This window comes from Melopsittacus undulatus, chromosome 7 (genome assembly GCF_012275295.1).
Source record: "Melopsittacus undulatus isolate bMelUnd1 chromosome 7, bMelUnd1.mat.Z, whole genome shotgun sequence".
Lineage (NCBI taxonomy): Eukaryota > Metazoa > Chordata > Aves > Psittaciformes > Psittaculidae > Melopsittacus > Melopsittacus undulatus.
The window spans coordinates 5,969,225-5,992,012 of NC_047533.1; the positions used below are offsets into that span (position 1 = coordinate 5,969,225).

Sequence of the window (22,788 nt, forward strand, 5' to 3'; positions counted from 1 at the left end):
AAAATCACACTTTGCAATGATCTGTTGTTATAGTTTTATTATCTTCTTGGTTTATAGTCTCTATATACTATGTATATTCTATATCTAGAACATATTTGACATATATACATATTATATAGAGATATAATTTATACATATTCATATATATACACATATATTCTATATTTTCTATATATTCTGTATTTTAAAAGTACTGCCATTACTTTTTCAGTAACAGTCATGCATACCATGAAAGCATTAACATATTCAAAGGACAGAGCAGAGCAGGAATAAAGGTATTTCAGGCACTGCAGTGAGTAGTCTTAATGTAAAACTTATGCACACAGACCTTAAAACCCTGTCATCCTTACTGGAATGTGTCAGTTGCTGATCTAATATTGGTTGTGCTCCATTTCTCTTTATTCTTTTAAGCTGCCCAGTCATTTTTATGGGGCTATTCCTTGTATTATTATATACCTATTTCTTTGCATTTATAAGACACAGAAGTAAATCAAGTCAGGTTCAGCTGAAAGCATTCAATTGAAAACAAGATAGTGACACAAAAGAAGCAGCTGGATCTGATTTTAAAGCTCCTAAATGTATAAAGAGTCATTTGGCAGGGTCATAAACACAGCTGAATTGGGTTGCACTGATGGAGAAAGGATGAATAACATCTCTATTAAGTGATGGAACTTGAAAGCTTTGCAGAGGTAAAGGAGACACACAGCATAGAACCATAGAATCATAGCATCCCAGGTTGGAAAGGACCTCAGGGATCATCTGGTCCAAGCTTTCCAGGCCAAGCATAGCCTAAATCAGATGTCCCAGCACCCTGTCCAGCCAAATCTTAAGTGCTGGGAAGTCACTTCCCTGGGGACATTATCCCAATGGCTGATCATTCTCACTGTGAGTAATTTTCCCCTTGTATCCAGTCAGACTCTCCCTGGGAACAACCGGTGCTCATTACCTCTCATCTTTTCCATGGGGCTCCTTATAAGAAGGGAGTCTCCATCTTCTTTGCAGCTACCCTTTAAATACTGGAACACAGTGACAAGGTCTCCCCTGAGCCTTCTTTTCCAAGGCTGAACAGTCCCAGCTCTCTCAGCCTTTCCTCATGCAGCTTCCCAGTCCTTGGATCATCTTTGTGGCCCTTCTCTGGACCCTCTCCAGCCTGTCCACATCTGGTTTGTACAGTGGGGATTAAAACCGAACACAATATTCCAGCTGTGGCCTGATGAGCACTGAGTACAGTGGGATAATCACATCTTTATCCCTGCTGCTGATGCCCTTGTTGATGTTCCCTGGCATCCCATTGGATTTCTCTGCTGCAGCTCCAGTGTTCACTCATGCTGAGCTGGTGTCCACCAGGATCCGCAGGTCCCTTTCCACAGAGCTGCTCCCAGGGCAGATCCCAGCCTTTGCTGCACTCTGGGATTGGGTTTACTGAGGTGCAAGGCAGGCACTTGTCCTTATTGAGCTCCACTGGCTCTTGTTACCCTGCTCTTTCTGCCTATATCCATGGGTGCTGTTTAAATTCCTTCTGATTAATCCTGGGCCAGACCAGCTCCGTGCACAACAGCTGCTTGGTGAATACATCCTCCCAGCAGGAAAAATGGATCCCCAGCAGGACATCCAGCCCAGAGCTGTGAAATGGGAGCTCTAAATGTCCTTTCCTCCCACCACATAAAACCAGATGTGTCCCAGAAGCCACAAAACATAGCCCAGTTCTCCCTTGCTTCTCCCAAATCCCTTTTGCACACAGACACAGCCCTACACATGAGCAGGGGCATGGGCAAGTCTCTTCCCTATCTTTCAGAAGCATCCCACACACAGAAGCCCTCCTGCACCCTCAGCACACAGCAGCTAACCAGGGTACTCTGCTCTTTGGGCTACCAAGCAGTTAACAGGAGCCTTAAATATAGAAACATTGCATTATAGAGATTGATGGTTGGTTATAGCAACTGTTTTCTAATTAGATATTATTATTATCACCTATAAATTGCATATTATATGTTATATAGTATAGTTGAATATAGTATATATATTAAAATAGTTATATATTATGTTACATGTAAGCATATATATAACAAATATAGAAATTATTATAGTGATATATAATAAATATATAATAAATATACATGTTTATAAAAATATAAAATAGACTGTGATATAATTGTATATTATGCATTTATCATTCTAATTATATTATTAGATTATTCAATTGTATTATATAATTAAATATGTTAATTTATTGTTATTAATACTACATTTATTATATTATTATTACATGAATTTTATATTATTATGTATTACAACTATGATTATTATATTGTAATGCTAATAGATAAAAGTTTACAGTATAGGTATATGTATTCTAAATCAATGTGTTAGATTTAAATATATATATTTAAATATATTATAAATGACCATAGCATGTATTATTTCATATACTGTGTTATGTATTATATATAATATATATATGTTACTCTATATATACTATACATATATGTTGACAGCTACATGGATTGACAGATAACCTTGCCCATGTATCCCCTACTGCATTTCATTCACTAAATCAGAAACAGCAACAGATCCAATTCCTGCTCCATATAAACCAGAAATTGTTCCTTCCATATTATTATTCCATCCCTGGCAGGGGGTTGGAACTGGATGCTCTTAAGGACCTTTCCAGCCCAAACCATTCGATGATTCTATGATTCACTTTATTGAATTAAACATTATATGCTGGAGTGAAGCTGTTTGTGCCTCTCAGTGTGTGTGCATCGTGTGCACTCCACACTGCAGCTTCTATGGAAGTTGGCAATTCCAGCATTCATTTACCTGGAACATGCATCAGAGCAAGCTACACATCTGTTTGTGTGAAGCATTTTGCTTCTCTCCCACCTTGCTATGGGAAAGCTTACCTGGAGTTTATACACCAGGGCTCCTTTCACATGAAACAAAGCTCTCCCCATGCCTTCAGTATTTGCAATAGGAGGTTCAATATTCATCCCCTGCTGAGATTCAGCTTCTCATCTCGGCTTTAAGATAAACAAGCATATGAAGGGGCAGTTTTTGGGTTGGGCAGTAACAAAGAGCTGAATTTCATCTCACCCAAAGCAGACTGAGCCTCTGCATCACGCAGCAGAAAACCCAATCCTGCAGAAACCCTGTGTGCTGCAGGCAAGGTTTTATAACATTGACTTTTTCCAGGGAACACCAAAGATTTGCCTGATTTGCTCTGCATGGGCAGCAATGGATGAACCCAAAGCAAAGCATGGAGCCCACAAGCTGGTGCCAACCACCAGCACTCTGTCTGCTGCTGTCAGCCCCATGCCCCATCCCACCCCACACCTTCCTCCACCCTACAAGCACAATGGAGCAAGCCTTACCCTGCCCAAGGTGCAAGCCACATTGGTTTTCCTGCTCTTCTTCTCTGCTTGTTGTTAAAACATCCAGCCAGAGGTTGGGTACCAAAACACGGGGCTCATCACCCTCCCATTATGAGGCTGTGCAGGGAGGAAGGCTGCGGCTTAAGAGATGTCTCTGTCCGCAGATATACGTGTGTGATCTTGCCCACCGCATATCCTGTTGTTCCCCCCAGTGCAGAGAGCTGGAGCCATGCAGGCAGCACGAAATGCAACACAGAACATAGGTATTGGGCAGATGTCTTTGGGGACAGGCAGGGCCTCATTGGAGATGATGGGTATGTGCTGCTCTTCCGCACTGCAGCATGGCCCGTGTCAGAAACCCACCACATCTGACATCTCTTTGGGAACCACCATGGGAGGAGATGCTGGAGAACCTCTGTTGCTCCTCAGCAAAGCTTAAGGTGCAACCATTGTCCAGCATAAGCACAAGGTGAACCTGTTGGTTACCAAGGAGCGGTGCTGGGCTGTGCTGACACCCAGCTCCAGGGCTTCACTTTCTGCCTTAACATCAGCACCAAAAGCAAAATCCAAGTTCGGGTATTTCCTATCAGTCTCTTCAGAGAAATTGAGATAGAACATTCCTGGAGCTGGGATTGTGTATTCCTGCCATCAGCAACAAGCTGCAAATGACACCAGTGTTACTGAAATACGTGCTCCAAGTCATCGTGATGCAGGAGGTAAAGAGTCAGAGCAGCAATGGAACAGCCATTACTCCTTAGTTTATAGACTAAGGACTGCTTTTCCTAGCATGCATCATTTCACATCCACCTTCTCCAGAGAGATCCTTGTGCAGTTCACAGCATCAAGTGTGGGAAGCCTCATTGCACATCCTTATTGGACCCAAAGCTGGGGTACCACCAAGCATGGAGATTAGGGAGATCTCCAACCCAGTGACCAAGCTAAAGGTCTACACCACGGAGAGATGAAGGCTCAGGAGGGTTTGTGGTTTGCACACACTGTAAATGAGGTGTGTGAGAGTACACAGAAGAAAGGGCAGTGTTGGCCACTGAGTTGGAAACAACTACAATGGAAAGATAGCATCTGGTGGGTGACAGTTGTTTTTGACATTCTACAAACCCCTTTGGTGGTGCAGCTCTGCAAAGAGGGGGGCAGCAAGTTGCTCATAAACCACAGGTTCATTTCACACCGGAAAAGTTGTGTGCTTCAGTCTCAAGATCCTTCCCCCCTCTGTTTGAAACAAGATTGTGTGATTTGGGGCTAGATTTTGATCTCTTCGTTAGAACTTTCCATTCCTCCTCATGAAGGAGATCTTCTAAAGGGTAATGAGAGGAAGAATCAGCAGTGCTGAAGCATGCACAGTCCGGTGTCAAGCCCATCACTGATCACTTGCAGGGGCCAAGCAGCACTTGCTCATCAGCAGCAGCACTGCATCAATGCTTTCCAATGGGAAGCCCTCCTGAAGCACTGTGAGGAGATACCACGGGCAACAGAACAAGGGAACTGATAGATGGTCACTTTGATGCTCCTTTTATGTCTACCAATCGTTAATCGTAGCGTAATTCCCATGTGCTCCTGCTGCCAGTCATGGAATTCTGAGGCTTCCATGTGATGTCTGGTATTATCGATGCTCAGAAGCTGGAGAGCTTCTTAGACCACGAAGAAGTCACTGGGATCCTTATGCAAAATGACTGAGAAATCGACCATATGTGAAACTCAGCATCTCCTTCAGCAATGATGACCCAAGCTCCCTCTCATTTCCCTGTCTTCTCTGTTCAATGAATGCAAGCAACCATAGAGAAAGTGAATCCTGAACTCACCTCCTGCCAAGCTCCAATAAAAAGAGCTTCAAACACCCTTGTTAGTCTGTTCTCTGCATGATTTTGTCTATTCTCTCCTTTCTCCTGTCTCCTTTTGCTTAATTATTTAATATTCATTAAATACAGCCCTGGGCTGCTCTTAATACATAAAGATAAACCTCTGCCAAAAGCAACTTAAGCAATCAGATCCCAGCAACCTTAGCTATGAGTAAAATAGCTAGGTTTGGGAAAAGAGAAGGGAATTACCTTCTACTGGCTAACCAACCTCGTTGGTCCCCTGACATCTTACATGATGCTCTGCAGAAGAAACTGGTTGAGTTTCTCCTTCTTCCTTTGTCACAGCTGTGGCACCACAATAGAATATGTCATATTAGTATACGTTAATATATGTTATGTTAATATACACTAATAACATGGTATTAATGCTGCTGTTTCACTGGTCTGACTTAGGCCCCCGGTCTAACAATGCCAAGTCTATGGCAAAATATAATCTAGAGGACAAAGCACCAAACCAGACAGACATTCCTTAGCTGATTTGGTTGGCCACTTCCTCCTGCCAGTTCTGGACCAGGTGATCAGCACAAAACTTACATCACTGATGTAAACCCTTTATACGAGTGTTGGTTTTAAATGAGAGCTGTTCCTGGAGGTCCTGCTTGTGCCTGGAGCTTTCCATGATCAAACAGTGCAACTGGTTTAGCTTTCCTTATTAGTCTGTGAAATAGGAACAGCTTCATGCTGAGCCATACCTAAACACAGAAACCAGAAACTCTTGACTCTTCATTAGGGACTGTAGTGATAGGACAAGGGGTAACGGGTTAAAACTTAAGCAGGGGAAGTTTAGATTGGATATAAGGAAGAAATTCTTTACTGTAAGGGTGCTGAAGCACTGGAATGGGTTGCCCAGGGAGGTTGTGAGTGCTCCATCCCTGGCAGTGTTCAAGGCCAGGTTGGACAGAGCCTTGGGTACCCATGGTTTAGTGTGAGGTGTCCCTGCCCATGGCAGGGGGGTTGGAACTGGATGAGCTTCAGGTCCTTTCCAACCCAGACCATTCCATGATCCTTGCCTCAGCTCACTTATTATTTCAGAGACATGAGATGGGGGGACAGGAAAGGGGTGCTCTTGTCTGACCATATACAGACATCTCCATTGGAGCTACACTTGCCTGGATCCCTCTGGCCCACAAAGAGTGTCCATGCAGAAGAAGGATGTGTGACAGCCCCCTTGCAGCTGTATCTCTCTGCTGACAAGAAGCTTTTGTCTTGCCTTTAAAGGATGTATTCATGAGCAGCCTCTTGCAGGCAGCAGAAGGGAATAGCTCCCCCTGAAGCCAGCTCCTGTGGCTGCCCAGCACAATGGGCAGGAGTCACAAGAGACAGGGGCTGGTGGCACCATTGGTGCAGTGGTGAGTCACCAAGTGCTGCAGCAAGTATGGGTATGAGGAGAAAAAGGAGGATGGTGACACAGAGTCTGAATGTAACAAAGGGAACAGTGGCCTTGCATGGAAACCAGCTCAAGCCATGAGGACCATGATCAAGGACACCTCTACATCCAGGAGAGGAATCTCTGGGCTCCAGTTTGTTACCCTGGACTGATCCATAGAATCATGGAATCAACCAGGTTGGAAAAGACCTTTAAGGCCATTGAGATTCATAATAACCTTCAATGTTAATCAGAGACAGGAGAGAAGTAAGATGTCCCTGCTAAAAGCAACAGCCCCTCCTGGATGATCCTTTAGATGTATAGCACATCCATCACTGCCTCTCTGAGGACACACACTATGTGCTGTAGTTAAGCATCCACACACTACATCAGTGAGAACCTGCTCCTGACAAACACCTGAGCCACAGCACACTCACTCCCATTTGAACCATACTGAACAATGGGAATGAGGAATTTTCCTGCTTTGGTCTCAGGTTGTACTTTGGAAATTGCTTCTGAAATTCCATTTGCTGTCACTGAGGTGTGATAGTGACAAAGTTGGGAGGCACCCACACAACAATCCTGATGGATGGCAGGGACCAGCTCGCTTCTGCATCTCAGAAAACCTAAGACTCAATTGCAGTCATCTACAAGGCAGGCCCTGGTTTCAGTTCCTTGTCTGTATTCCTCCATCAGCTTATGGAGACAGACAATTCCCAAGAGCAGCTTATCCCATTATAAAGGGAAGATGAATTCTACTTAAGATAAGGAGAAAGAGCTGCCCACTGAAACCAGGAGGAGCCTATGCAAGTATCAGCAGGTGATGTCCCATCATGGAGTGCTCAGAGGTAACACAGAGCTCAAGTGTGACATTTCCTTGATGGGACTGTGAGATCCAGATCCCTGTAATGGCATTTAACTGATTAAACCCATTTTATCCTCCTTTTGCCAAAACCTGCTCTATTTCAGGCAGACAGCACAAGTCTCACAGCCTCAGTATGAATTTCACACATCCCAGCAGGGCCTAACAGCAGCTTTCCTCACTCACCAACACGCTTTGATGCCCAATGGAATAAAGCCAGCTCCTAAACCGTTTTCCTTCACTCATCATTAGGCAGCAGCCACAATAGCAACGGCAGCAGCATCAGCAGCACCTGATCCCTGGCACAACCAAGGAAAAAAGGGGGATTTCTTTGTGATGGGGTCATAGAAAAACACCTCCCACAGAGAAGCAACCAACAGGAAAGGCAAGAAGTGCCAGTAAGAAGAAGATCTATAACCCACCAGCCCACCAGCATCACCATTCAAGGAAGCATCACCCATACCCATGCGTGAGTGGTCCCCGGAGGCAGCAGCAAGGGCCCTCCCCGTTGGAGCACACAGGGGTTTGCTGGCAGGGCGGAAGACCCTGTGGTTCCAGAAGCAAACCACAAGAAGTCAGAAGCACAACCCAAGGGCATGGGGCTCCCTTGATGGGTTTCACATCCCAGACCACCTGCCTTGCGCTAAGTGGCTTCTGCAGAGCAACTGCAGGAGGGGATGCAAAGGGAGCAACCCAGCAGCACCTGGAGCTCAGCTGCGGGGCAGGCACACGTGTGCTTGGGGGTAAACAACACTTGGTATAAACCCCATGTGGTGGTGAAACAGGAGGTGCTCTGCCATCCCTGTGGGTGCGCACAAGGGAAGGCAGCAGAGTCCCTGCAACCCGGGGCCTGCAGCCAAAGCACTGGGCTTGTCCATCACTTGTGTGGGGCTGGAGCTGCTCCAAGCCCCCAAATGGCTGCAGGGGATGATCCTGTCTCAGACATGAGCATCATCAGTCTGGATCTTTAGGGGAGTCACCAAGGCAAAACCATTGCGGCACCGTTGCAAACTGATAGTGGTAAATGACCCTGAATTCTGGATTAGAACTGGATTCCTTCAGGAATCTTATTTTCTCCTCGTTTTGCTGCAGATGCTGAACATCGCCCAAGAGGGTCCTGGTGACATCACATCCTCCACAAAGAGCAGCACAGCCTACCCAAGTCAAGCAAGAGAGATCATCTCTGCTCCACTGCACCAAGGAGATGATGACCGGGGCTCCTGCATTGCTCCTGCTGCTCACATTGGGGCTCTGTGAGTATGGACACCATGGGGTTGTGCATCACCTTCACCAGGATGGGCAAGTGAATCCCTGCCCCTGAATGCAGGAAATTGGGCTAAATGGTTAAAGGGAATGTAAAAGCAAACCCAAAAGGGTGGCTTTGAGGTTTGCTCGGTGGAGGTGAAGGTGGTGTGGATGGAGGGGTGGCTGCAGCATCATTTGTGCTGGGAAGGGAGCCCGGTTGGAGAAGTGGTTCGGGAGGGGAGGGGGAATGGGAAACAGAGGGATTTAGGAGTCAGTGTTTTCAAGGAGCCACCTCGGGTAAGCTGGGAAGGGGGAACATCCCTGAGAAGGCAGCTGAAAGGCTTTAAGGGCAGCACCCACCTTTAAACCCCGGGTGGCTGATTGCTGAGCAGCCTCCATGCACAACCCCAGCAAGGACTCCAGTAAAACCTTCAGCTCATCCAGGCAGCATCTGGCCTCATGGACAGGGAAAGAGGTTTGTCCAGAGGGAACATGGCTCTTCCCAAGCGGTTCCCACATGGATCCCTCTCCCACAGGCTGCCCTGGGATCCGTGGCCAGAAGTATACGGTGAAGATCCACAGCACCAAGCAGCCCCGGATGGGAGAGCGACTGATGCTGCAGTGTGAGAGCAACAACATGCTCAGTGGCGTATTCTGGGTCCACCAGGACAAGGCTGGGACCCTTCGCTTCATTGTCTTCATCTCTTCCCTTTCCCGGACCATCTTTGGAGGGAATAGCATGAGGACATCCCAACACTATCAGGCGGGGAAGGACGGAAGGTTCTCCTGGTTGGCAGTGAACTCTTTCACACCACAGGACCAGGGAACCTATTTCTGCCTCATGAACGTCAACCAAGTCCTGTACTTCAGCCCTGGCCAGCCCGTCTTCCTCCCAGGTCAGCAACACCTCCACCCAACCTTAGCTCTCCCAAAGCACCCAGCACCTCCTGTCCCTGCCTGTTGTAACCAGTCAGCTCTCCCACAGACCCCATTGTCCATGCTTGTTTGCCCAAGGCAAGCACAACCAGTGCAGCCAGAGGCTCCCTGCCTGCCTTCTTGTGGCCAGAAGCGAAGGTGATGGGGCAGACACAGCATCACCTCTCCCATCCCTGCTTCTCCATCCCATTCATGGCTCTTAAGGGATAAGACTAAAGCAAAGTCCATCACCACCCGCTCGGCAGGAGCCTGCAGCTCCTTACGGGGTCTTGGGGGAGTCACAACCCAACGTGGGATCTATGAGGCCCCCTCAGACCCAGTATGGGTCATGGTCTGGGTGGGAGAGCACAAGGGCAGGAGGAGCTATTCACTGTGTTCTCCATTCTCACTTACAGTCACCACCACAGTGGCACCCAAAACCACCCCAGCACCCACCACCGCAGCACCCAACATCACCGAAAGGGACCCCTGCCCAAGGATCCCGGATTCAGGTATAGCTCTGCTGCATGAAGGGAGAGGGGAAGAGCTGGGCTCTGGTCCATTGATACTGAGGGAGATCCTGGAGGCATTTTGGGATGTGGGGAGTGTGAAAACACATGGAGCTTTAGCGGAGTTGGAAGGATTGAACTCCAGCGTTTCATCCTGTGTGGGAAATGATGTAAAAGCATGAGTGGGTCTCATGCTGGGCACACTGGGAAGAGGTGGAGGGGGGTTTGGGGATGGGTTTGGATTCAGCAGGGGATACAAGAACACCTTTGGCTACACATCCTCCCAGGAACTGCTGTGCCAGTTCCCTCTGAAGTCACCAGGATTCCCCAGTGAACCTACTAACACCACTCAGGGGGTTACTTCTGCCTTTTGATGCTGGTGTACATGATCAGCAGTAACTGATGCACTTGTGGAGGTCACTGGTGGGCAGGGGGTACCCTCTGCTTCACCACCAGCCTCACTGACACCAGGCAGGTCCTGGCTCCACCAGCACATGGTGAACCTTCCTCTTTCTCTATTCCTGCAGAGACCAGCAAGGAGAAAGGGCTGGATTTGCTATGTGACATCTTCATCTGGGTTCCCATGACAGCCGCCTGCTTCCTGCTCCTGCTCGCCCTGGCCGTCACCATCATGCTGTGCCAACGTAAGAGTCACCCATAACCCTCTGTAGACATTCCTTTGGCCTGAAACTGCAGCCCTGGCTTTCAAGGGAAGAGATCTTCCAACTATCCCCTTTACATAGGCACCAGATAACCAGGACAGCCAGCCCTAGGGAAGGACCACTGCTAAAATCACTGCACTGTACTCATCAGTAGGCTTAGGCTGAGAAATAGTTATCACTTTAGAACCATAGAATCATGAATGACTGGAGCAGGCAGGGAGGTTGGAACTGGCTGATCTTCAGGTCCTTTCCAACCCAAACCATTCTATGATTCTATGATATTATGATTTAGGTTAGAAAAGACCTTTAAGGAAGAAAAATAGATTATAAGTAGGGAAAACTTCACTCTACCAAACTGTATTGGCTCTACCATCCTTATATTGGTGTATCAGAGGATGGAAGTACCAGAACCTGAAACACTTGGACAGAATAAACAAGCTCTGGGCACACAACTTGTGAATTCAAACACCAGGACCCTCACCAGCAGCTTGAGCTGTAACCGAATGAGCAGCTTCATCCCACGGGTTCAGAGGCTGCTGCAGTTAAAGCAGTAACACAGAATCTCTGGATAGGCAAAAAGTCCTATGGGGAAAGTTCACCTTTCACTACCCTGAGCAAGCAGCGAGTGCAAATGTATTGAAACCAATTCAGTGCTCACTGAAATCAGTTCAACTTTGAGGTACCCCAGAGGTTGCACTGATTCCATTAAACCAGCTCAGCTCATTTGCCTGGACCACCACAGTTTTGCTGTTGAATGAACCCAACTGGATCCTCACTCTCCCCACAGCCTGGAGCTGATGTGAGATGAATTTACCAGCTGAGCCAGTTGAAATATCACAGAACATCATAGACCCACAGCATGGTTTGGGTTGGAAGGGACCTTAAAGCTCATCCAGTCCCAACCCCTGCCACAGGCAGGGACACCTTCCACTGGAGCAGCTGCTCCAAGCCCCTGTGTCCAACCTGGCCTTGAGCACTGCCAGGGATGGGGCAGCCACAGCTTCTCTGGGCACCCTGTGCCAGCAGCACCCTCACAGGGAACAGCTTCTGCCTAAGAGCTCAGCTCAGTCTCCCCTTTGGCAGGTTGAAGCCATTCCCCTTGGCCTGTCCCTACAGGCCCTTGTCCCAAGCCCCTCTCCAGGTTTCCTGCAGCCCCTTTAGGTTCTGAAAGGCTGAAAGTTAGTTTTTCAGCATCCTTCAGCCCTGCAAACTGCTCAGGACCTGCAGCAACAGGAAGGGATGCAGGAAGAAAACATTGATGAGCCCCAACAAAACATCATTCTCCTTGAGGGAAATGGCTGATGCTGCAGCAGAGTGTCCAGAGTTGGTGTCAGTTCCCTCTGCACTCACCAGGGTTTCCCAGTTAAGCTACAAACACCGTTCAGTGATTCATTCCTGCCTTTTAATGGTGATGTGAATGCCCAGTGAAAACCCATGAGCTGCAGCCCCAGCCCTCAAGGGCAGATTTCCCCCCCTTATACTAAGATGAATGTCCAGGCATTGTATTTTGCTGAACACATCCCAGAGTAACCACCTAAATGCTAAAATGAGGAAGAGCTGGCATCATTCCCACGAGGAATTCATTGATGCCAATGGGTTTCCAGCAACATGCCAAAGCAGCACAGCAAGGAAACCTAATTCCCTGTCGGTGTTCCCAGGCTGATGCTGGTACTGTGACTCATGTGAAAACCTGGTTCATTAGGATACTCTGGGACTGCTGGGGGAATGGGAGCTGCAGCATTGCTTCCTTGCATGGCTTTCCTCCAAAATGAGCTGGGTTTATCCATCTTTATATGTCCTGAAGACAGCAGCCTGCTGGGGAACACCAGCCCTACCTCACTGCAGCGTTCCCTTGCTGAGCTGTGATTTGGTGGCTCTGAACTGACACATTTTCTTCTTCGTTTTAGAAACCAGGAGACGAAGATGCAGATGTAAAAGGTTAGTAAGTGACAGGGGTGGGTGTTTGAAACTTGGCAGCATCCCACCCACAAGGGATAAAGGAGGCAGGTGCCAAAATCCAACCTAAGCGTTCTTCATCCGATGTACGGTGGATGGGAGGGGGATGTGTAGTGAATTAAGGGCAAAAAAGAGGTAAAACTCTCTTCTCCTATGCCTGTTTCTTTAATCCTAAGTAACTCAAACCACTGAGCACTGACTCTGCAATAGGAAGACATGAGGTGTTTGTGGCAGCCTTTGTGCATCACTTGATGCGTGTAATGAACCACACTTGTGTGCTCCCAGTGCACAACGTGCTCCTATGTGCCTCCAACCTGAGCCTGGGGTGACCATACTTCACTCCTCCCCAGGCTGTTCATTCAGAGCCATCACTGGAGCCATGGTTAGATACAAGCTATTGCATCCCAAATCCCCCTCTGCACTATTTTGGACCACCATCACCATAGCTTTGTGCCTCTATTTCCCCAACAGTCAGTAAGGAACAGCAGCAGAGGGGCTGATGCAGCCTTAGATGACTTTGTTAGATGACAGCCATGCAGATGTGTATAGCTTTAGAGTTAACCCATGTCCTAGGGCAGACAGGATCCCTTTCTTTATGCTCTCCCTCTGCCTCCCCCATCCCCTTGAGTCAGCAGGAAAACCCCATCAGAATAACAACTGCAATTTGCCTGTTTGGATGAAAATAAACCCTTTTGTCCATGAGGAATTCACATTTTGCTCCTGCCCATCGACCCCCTGCTCTGCACAAAACCACATCTGGTGCCAAGTGCACCCAACCCAGGCTGGTGGCAAGGGAGTGCTCCAGCCCCAAAATCCCTGCTCCTGCCCTGGCTGGGCTCAGGCTTGGAAAAGCTGGATTGCAAGAAGGTTTGATTCCCATCTCTGACACCTTCTTCTTTGTAAATGGAGCATCTTTTAAATTGGACACAGTCAATTGTTATACATTTATGGGATTCATAGTAAAAAATAGGGGGTTTAGTCATCCAAATTACTACATTTGGAAAGAGGAAAGAACCTCCCTCCCCCTGAATGAACAGGAATTGGATCCTTACAATCTTCATTTCCAAAAGGCAGAACACATCAGAAATCACTGCCAGAATAACCTTGGAATGGTTTGGAATGATACTACAATAGTTTGGTATAGAATAAGAACAAGAGTGTTCAAGGAGAGAGGCACTGAGCAGCAATGACTTTGCCCCTTGGGTGTAATCTTATATCCCAGTACAGCTGCAGCCCCAGACCTGTGTTTGCTCTTACCCGGCTGAAGAAGGGACCAGCCTGTCATGTTTATGATGGGTGTTCATTCCACCCAGCCCTCTTCAGATCCCTGCCTGGCTTTCCAAGGGCTAAATGCTAACAAAGAGCTGTTCCTGCACCCCTTTTGAGGGCGATGTTTGCACTCTTCACTTACATCAATCCCTATAACCAGCCCTGTGCAAAGATGCTTTGCTCCTAAGGGGGAAAACCACTCTGCAGAGCTCCGTGTCGCACCAATGGGGCAGTTGGGTTCCAAGTGCCTCAGGAAATCCTCTCATCAAGGCCAGCTCTGCTCCAGCAGCACTAAAGTGACACAGTTCTGGTTTAAGCAATTGCGGCAGATTTAAGCTTTTCTTTAGAGAGGGAATTCCTGCTGCTCCGAGCAGCTCCCACTGATTGAAATGAAGCTCTTGGGAAGTTAACAGTGACATTCACCCGATCAAAGAGGGCCTCAGGGGCTGGCCTGGGATTCTTGCTGGCAGCTGAGGGGTTCCTTTCCCCCCACAAATGAATCTGCAGTGCAAACCTGTGCCAAAGCCCCAGCTCATCAAAGCAGCAGCAAACCAGCAGCTGCTGGAGCCCAGTGACTCCAGGCATACTGGGAGCACACTGGTTGTGTAGAAACCCCCCCCCCCAAAACTCCTCTGTAGGGAACTGGGTTGCAACAAGCAAAAGTCCTTATGGATTGATAGCGGCTTCCCTAACTCCAAGAAAAGCCCTGGTTTCTTCTTCATTCACTTCTGAGGGTGGGGAAAGGCACACTGAAAGGACAGTGCATGAGTCATAGAATCATAGAATAGTTAGGGTTGGAAAGGATGTTAAGATCATCTAGTTCCAACCCCCCAAAAAGCCTTTCTTAATTAAGTATAACAATGAATCATTTTCATTAAATAGGATAAGAAGGACCTAAAGTCCTTCTGTTGCCTGTATCCAGTTGAAATGGTTTAGGAGCACTTCGCAGCCTGCTCCTGCAGGTCCCAGGCTGCAGACCAAGGCTAAAGGAGCTCAGCAGCAGCCATATGTTGAACACCTTGTTCCTTTCACATCAGAGGAAATCAACCCCTTTTCCCCTCTCTAGACCTGCAAAAGGGAAGCCCAGTGTGAAACGTGGCACACCAGGACCACATGCATGAGCATCTGCACCATCTCCTGGAGCTGGCACCGCACAAGCCCATCACCTGCGTTCTCCACAGTGCTGCTTCTCATGCACTCTACCCTAATCTGAAGATGGAGCAGAGGCACACGGACAGCAAGCAGGTATTGCTGTGAACTGCACACTAAAGCACAGCTCCTTCCACAGTATGAGGCTGTCAAACTAACTCCCAAAGCCAAACAACATCTGTATTCCCAGCGATGGGAGCTCTGTGGCTCAGGCAAAAGGAACAGGTCAATCCTGATGCTGTGGTGCATCAGTGAGAAGCTGATGAGAAAGAAGGTTATTTGCTGGACCTTCGTTTCAAGGGGGTGTGATATTTCTTTCCAAAGTGAATTTGCTACAAAAAGAGGTAGAAATGAACACCCTCACTTTAAACACCCCCTTTGTGCAGTGCATGTCTGTCCTGGGAGTTTGCCTGTTTCATCTCATAGGGTGGTTTGGGTTGAAAAGGACCTTAAGATCACTCAGTTCTGACCCCCTGCCATGGGCAGGGATGCCTCACATGCCTCATGTAACACAGAGCTGCACTGAGAAGGCAGTTATGGATTGAAGGACTTCACTCTTTAGGTTTATATAGTCCTGGGGCTAAGGTTTGCTGCTTCCCCTCCTGCTGTGGGCCCCACTTCCACTGACTTCAGCAGCAGCTCTGCCTGAATCCTGGTGGGAAGAAAAGGGTTGAGTGGTTCACTTCACTTTGGTCAAGGAGGACTTCCAGCATCCTGACCTGGGCCATGCTGATTGACTGCAGTGAGGTCTGGTTTTTACAGCTCTGTATCCGATGTAAATATCTCCTTATTACATTTGGGAATCATGAACAGAGACACAAAGCAATAAAACAGTTTGTAGTCACACTCATTGAGCTTTCTTTCTTTCTTTCTTTGCTTCCCAGCCTCAGAAAAGCTAAAATCCTTTGTGAAGAAAATAAATGAGGGTTTGAGGCCATGATTTATGCACCAGCCTGAGCTTTAGGATGCCAGAGCTCAGCTTCCAGCTTATCACAGTCTAAAGCACCTTCCCAGGGCCTTGCAGATGGGCCCCATAGCACTCCCCCATCCCAGGGAGCTGCTATGAAGGTGGAGGAGATAAAGGCTCTGGAGGTTTTCAGGTGTTCATGCCAAGGGGCTGATAAAAGCCTGGTGGGAAAGGAAAAGAATGCAAGAAACCCTTTGCTGGCCTCCTCCTCTGCAAACGAGCTGGGAAGGAGAGAAATCCAGAGGAAAACTGAGCTCTTCCAAACTTAGTTTCCTGTAATATCTAATTAAACATCAGGGTCCAGGTGTTATAAACAGTAGCAGGCAAGCACTGAATGACAACGGGCCTTTCCAACCCTAACTGTTCTATGATTCCATGTACCTGCATCAGTGTGAAGTAACAGAAAAGCCTTAATACTGCAATGACTGAGTTCACAGGCACTAAGAAACAGAGATTCATTCAACCCAGTAAGGGTGAGCTCGTTCAAGGCGCAGGGGAGAGGGTCTCACTGCATGTGTGGTTCCAGGCTCTGCCCCATCGCAGTCAGCTCCTCACCAGTGTGCAGCAGCAGTGACAGCATGAAGCAGATCCCCCCATCAAACTGCTCCTAAACAGGCTGGCTCCAACCTTTACCTTCATTTTAATATGCTAGAGGTACTTAAATCAGTTGAATCTCATCCTAGAGCCTGCTCTAACCATGCAGATGAACAGCTCAGACCTTTTCTCTCTCCTATAAGCATCAAGTTTATTGTTAACTTGCCCCGAGTCTCCTGACTCACTTTGAGCTACAAGTTTTCACTTACAAAGCTTTAACTCCAAGTGTTTGTGCAGAACAGTTTCCAAGAGGCAGGAGCATCACTGCTTCACTGCAGCATCCTCTTCCCTCACTGTTCTCAATTACTTTACACTGAGCTGTCACATTACACTGAGCTTTGGTCCACATCATGTCACGTTCCCATCACCCAGGTTGCCAGGCAATGCTCTTGATCTGGTACTAACCCCCAGACCTAAACCCTCTGCCAAGAGATCAGCTCCACACTTCCACAGGGAATTTCCCACCTCACTCCAGCTCTTTTTAAGTGATTTTGTGGGAAGAAGGTGAAATGATCTCATTGCATCCACCTATTGCTGCTTCCCCACTACAGGACACACATTGTGCATGGGAAGCACTTCCCTTAAAATGCATTTTCTGTAGAAAACTGAACTAAATTAGATTAACTGCAGTGTCACACAGTGAGCAGACACCTAGCAGAAGGGGTTCTGACCATCACACAACTCCCTGCAGCAACAAACAGCTGCTGGGTCACAACCAGATGCCTTAAAAGAAACAGAAATCTCCTCTTGGACAATAATGAGCCTTCACTCACTAATTCATGACCCCAGCAAGCTCCCAGCAGTTTCAGCACTGCACAGAAAGGAATTGCACTGCACTAGTACTGCCTACACAGCACATTCCCTTTTCAGAAGGTATGTTTCACGTACAAAGGAAGCCCAGCTAAGAGACATAGTACAAATTCTCCTGCCTGCCAACATCTGGACAGTGTCATCACAGCTGTAAGTGACAAGGGCTTTTAACTGGGGGTAATCAAGCTATTCAAAATGCATGATCACCTAATTCTATTAGCAGCTCTCAGCTTCTTACTTGCTATCAGCCAGGCAGCATCTTCTTTATCTTCATTCATGTCTTTGGGTCTCTCCAGAACACAGATCTTGGTGGTCTCTGATTTTGGTTCTTAGATCATAGATGGATAGGTCTTGGATCTGAGATAGCTAAAGGGATGGCTCACCCAAACTGCATATAAGGTACCAGTAGAAATATTATCCCTCTGTACCATTGTAACAGATATCATGAGCATAAACCTATTAAGGAATTAATTCTAACAGCATATCCAGCTCTCCATCTGCAGCCTTGGAGAGATGTGACATGTCCATGGCCTGCTGCCTGTCCCAAGATAGCCGGGGTCAAAGTTGGTCACTTGTCTCTTCTTACAAGGGCTTTTCTATGTATGAACCACTGCAATTTAAATGTGCTTTGGAAGTACAGCAAATAGGCTGGACTGAACGGCTGGGATCTGCCCTCAGCAAAGCTCCCTCTGCAGCAGGTCAGAAGGCTGAGGGAGCCAGAAGCAGCAGCCTGGGGCATGCACCAGCATAAACACTTGCTCTTCTTTAGTCCCTGCCCTGAGCTTCATGTTGAATACCCCAAAACTGAGGAACAATTCATGGGCAGGGACACCCAGAAGTTTGCTTTAAGCCACCAGCCTGACCTCACTAAGGAGCCTCCATCAGAAGTGACACAGCACAGCTTTCCAGAGCAAGACTGAGCTTCCTTCACCAGCTCTTCCTTCCATGCAGCCCCACGACTGAGCCATCTTCCAGTTCAGGCAGCTGCAGCCAGCACTGCATCCCAGAGTAAACCTACAGCTCAGAAAGGCCAATCTCCCATTTACATGCAGAGCTGAGAGCAACATTCTTTACCATCAGCTTAGTAAGACCTAGGCTCTTTGCACAAGACATTTACCTTAGCACCCCTATTAATAAACTTCCAAAAGAAGGCAAAACCCAAACCACACCTTTTACACTAAAACCTTACTAACCAGATGCAAATACCAATGCAGCAGGGAGAAGGGCAGGAGCCAAAAGCACCTCCAGCCCTGCTGCAGAGCTGAATGACTAACACAGCATCAAGCGAGAAGGCACGTGGATGCTTCCAGCACATCAAACAAGTGCAGAACAAACCTGGCTGGGTTTGTGGCTGAGCAGCAATGCCTGGCCTGCTGCTTGCATCGGTAACAAGAGGAGGACTGGCTGAGCTGCAGTCTAGAGAAGCAGCTCAAGGGTGCTTGTTTCTCCCATGCAGGGAGCTGTTGTTGGACAGGCCCTGCAGGTCTGACAGCTTTCTGCTAACAGCTTGGGGAGGAGGTTTTAGCTCCAAGTGAGGTGGCTTTGCAAAGGTAAAAGCTGGAAGCTGTTACAGGTTAATACAAGAGGCTGAGCCATACAATGAGTTTCAAAGAGCAGAAGGGATTAAGTTTGTTCAGAGGTTGACAGTTACCTAATTCCGAGCTGAAAACACGACTGCAGCAGCACAAAGCTCTCAGAAGCAGATGGACTAAAGGCAAAAACCTTGGAGTTAACACTTAGTGATGGGAAGAGCAGGAGCTGATTTACAGTTTAAGCATAACCTCAAGTAATAAAGAACAAAAGGCACAAGATAGTCACTGAAAGCCCTGTGAAGCTGAGGGAGGCATGAGATGCCCATACAGCACAGTATTTGTTAGCCTCATCAGACACATGCTTCTACCTGAAATACTTTCTGAGTAATAAAGCATCTTGATGAGTTAAGCCAGCTCCAGATAAATAACACAGCCAAAATCACCCCAAAAGAGCCAGTTACTGGAAGGCTTGGTTAAAGTCACTTCATCCAAGCCTGGATTTTACTTGACAGATGAGCTGGCACAGTGAATGCAGCTAAGCTCAACCCAGCCTCCTCACACTAATGCTGGGGTGCACATAGTGCAAGTGCTCAGAAGCCATCCCCTGGCTGCTGTTTCTACAGCATTCAGCACAGAAAAGCAGTGTAAGGTGAGGAAAGCATTATAGAATCACAGTAACCTTGGGCAGAACAGTAACCAGTGAAATATGGCCTTCCTGTAACTAGGTTTCTGATTCATCTGAACTAAAATCAATGTGACATGCAGGGTCAGTATGACCTATCCATCACTGGGTTCCCATCCTGAGCTGAGCAAATCAAATACGTATGATTTTTGTCATGGGAGAGCTCTCACTTCTGCTTCTGCTCCACGTTACTGAAAACCTCCTGAGTAATTTAGAAACCTTGGAAAATACTGGGATTTACTTTCTGTTCTGAAGTGGTGGAGAAATGTGAGGCAAAATAGCTGTGTTTGTGTATTTAGTTCCTTCTCCAACATGAGAGTGTCTCATGGATGATGCTTAAGACTTGAACTGAGATCCCCATCCCTTTGGTTTCTTCAGCCAAAGTAAAGGAAACCCCCCAGTGATAAGGAGGACACCAAGAGCAGTGTCACTAAGTCTGAAAATCAGCCTGAGGCAGATGAATGATGCTGGAGAGAAGGGGAGATCCATTTCAAAGGCTGAGTTCAGGTAAGCTCTGCTCACTCCAGTCCAGCTCACAGCACACACCAGCTTCAGTGCTGAGCCTGTTCCAGTCTGTGCTGGAACCTGTGCTGTTTGGTTACATTCAAATTAACCCTCTAGAATGTGAAAAACTCTTTGTTCTAAAGTGGAATAGGAACAATAGGAATAGGAACAGGAACTGGACAACACTACCAGGGCTTTTGCTTGTGAATACACAGACAGAGCTGCCTTGTAACAACTGCTACAAGTCAGTGTGATCTGAAAACACCAGTTGCTGCAAATAGACCCAGCAGGATTCAGTAAGAGCTTACAGTAGGCTGCAAACAACTCCAGTTTCCACATTTCCCTATAGGATTGTGAATTCAATGCAAACATGAAGTCAGAAGGAATATTAAGTCACTCTTCTCTCACATGTATGCATTCTGTAAACCACTCTTCCTTTATGTATGTTAGGGCTTGAATTAAATTCAGATTAGTACCACTACAGCTTCACCCACTGCAGATCATCACTGCCCTTCTCTCATTTTTCCTTCTTCCTTTCCCTACACTGCAGTCTCCATTTCACTAAAGGAAAGGTACAAGAATTTGGACAGATTAAGGAGCATTTTTTATCCTTCAGAGACAAATCAACCTGTGCCGTGATAAGCACCGAAAGGAACACAGAATCCTGCAGCAAGCAAACAAACCTTGCAAGGACAATCTAACCCAAATGTACTGTGTGAAACCTGACAAGATGGCTTTGAGTAGTCACAAACAACTCCAACCTTACCAAGCTGCAGCCATCCTGTACGATGGTAAGAAGAAAAGCAACAGGATGGAGACAGGTGTGAGCTGACAGAGATGAGAAGCTCTCTTTACGTGTAACACAGAGCTTACACCGCAGCTTCTGCACACACTGACTTCCACAGAGAGGCAAAAATCAACAGTGTTCCAGTACTGAAATGCTGCTTTCTAGGAGAGAAGCTTGGCTGTTCAGCCACGTCTACCTGAACCATGCAGTGCTGAAATCACTGCAGGAAAAGGCTTCACCTGATTATAAAGTACTTCACAGATCACAGGGAGGGCTAATGGGAGGTGAGGGTATGAGCTCTGTGGTAGACGACAGGCATAGTAGCACAGAAGTCAGCAATACCCTTTGAGATCAAAAAGCTTAGGTACTCCTTTCATTTCCTATTGTGTTTGTAGCGTGTGATTGTGTTTGATAACTCGAAACCCCACAAGAACACACAACAGATTTCCTTCCCAAGAGATTTAACAGAATTAAACCCCAGTGTATTAACAGGCACAGAGCTAACACTACTGAGGTGCTGTGCTGCTACAGGAACCTTGCTTATAAACAGCCATTACTTCTGAAGCACCCATAAGCTAAACTAAACCTTTTACATAAGCGTGGTGAAAAGATTCCTGCCTTAAGGCCCACCTGCATTACCAACTGGTGCACTTGTTGCTGCAGAGCTGCTGTTCTGACATGTTTTGCAGTTGCAAGCCTAAAGCAGCATGCAGAAGTGACACAGTAATCTGGATACAGGTATTAATGTCCACAGTCTCTTATTACTCAGCAGCCTCTTGAAAAGGCATTAAGGAACTACTTGAAGGCTTCACAATGTGGTCCAGAAGTGTAATAGAGGCAGTCATCAGATACCACTGTAGTTTTAAAAGCAAATGATGTTTTTTTATGGATATTCCCAAACCCTGTTAGAGAAAATGTATGTGTAGAGAAAATGTAGGTGCTAACTGTAGTTTTGAGTATTCAGACCTCAGAGTACTATTCACTATTCTCCCTGCAAACTTTCTTGTTACCAGAATCATATCAGGCAGGGGTAAGAGACAACCTGCATCACCTCAGAGGGCAAACTGGCTAGCTGTAACAACACAGATGTGTTTCATGGACACAGAGCCCCATATTCCACTGCCGCAAGCACTTCGGTGCTCTACATCAAACTGCTAGCATCATCTGTCGGTGGAGCTTCGAAACTGCAAGCAATTATTTAAGAGTTAGAGTTGCAATTATATGAAAGCAGCCGAGGGTTTGAATTAGATATGGCTCTGTAACATGCACTGTTTAAAAATGAAAACAGGACCAATCTGTATTGAAAACATTCTACGATGTAGGTTGAATTTGTACCTGATTGGCATTTAATAACTGTGCCATTCTTGTACTCTAAGCAATGACACTATCACCACTATGCACAATGCCAAAATAACCAGCAGCATAATGAAGGAAGAGATGCAGCACTTACTCCTGAGGCTGATTTGGGACAAGGGGGAGAGTGTATTATAGGGGTTTTTCTAGATACTTCCTATGGCATGTCATAAAACTCCAAAGCATTAAGCAATTTGACTCAAAAGATTAAGAGTTATTTCAGCACAACTAGGAAACCTACATGGAAAATAACCTCCTCACATGTTTATTGTTGCTTTTACCACTTGGAAACGCGGTTGTTTGGAACCTCATGTGAATACAATGTCAGTTCTGCAGAAAAATCACACACTTGTATTGGTCTTTCCCCACCCACCCCCCCAC

The 22,788-nt window shown here is 46.9% G+C and overlaps 1 protein-coding gene across 1 annotated transcript; it reads left to right on the forward strand.

Moving 5' to 3' along the window:
- The first annotated feature begins 2,777 nt into the window (after nucleotides 1-2,777).
- CD8A (CD8 subunit alpha) lies at nucleotides 2,778-14,364 on the forward strand. The gene is given in 8 exon segments (XM_034064783.1): nucleotides 2,778-2,795; nucleotides 8,585-8,726; nucleotides 9,255-9,614; nucleotides 10,050-10,145; nucleotides 10,670-10,786; nucleotides 12,712-12,742; nucleotides 14,147-14,204; nucleotides 14,206-14,364. Coding segments are annotated over 8 exon segments (969 nt in total). The 5' UTR covers nucleotides 2,778-2,789.
- Nucleotides 14,365-22,788: the final 8,424 nt, after the last annotated feature.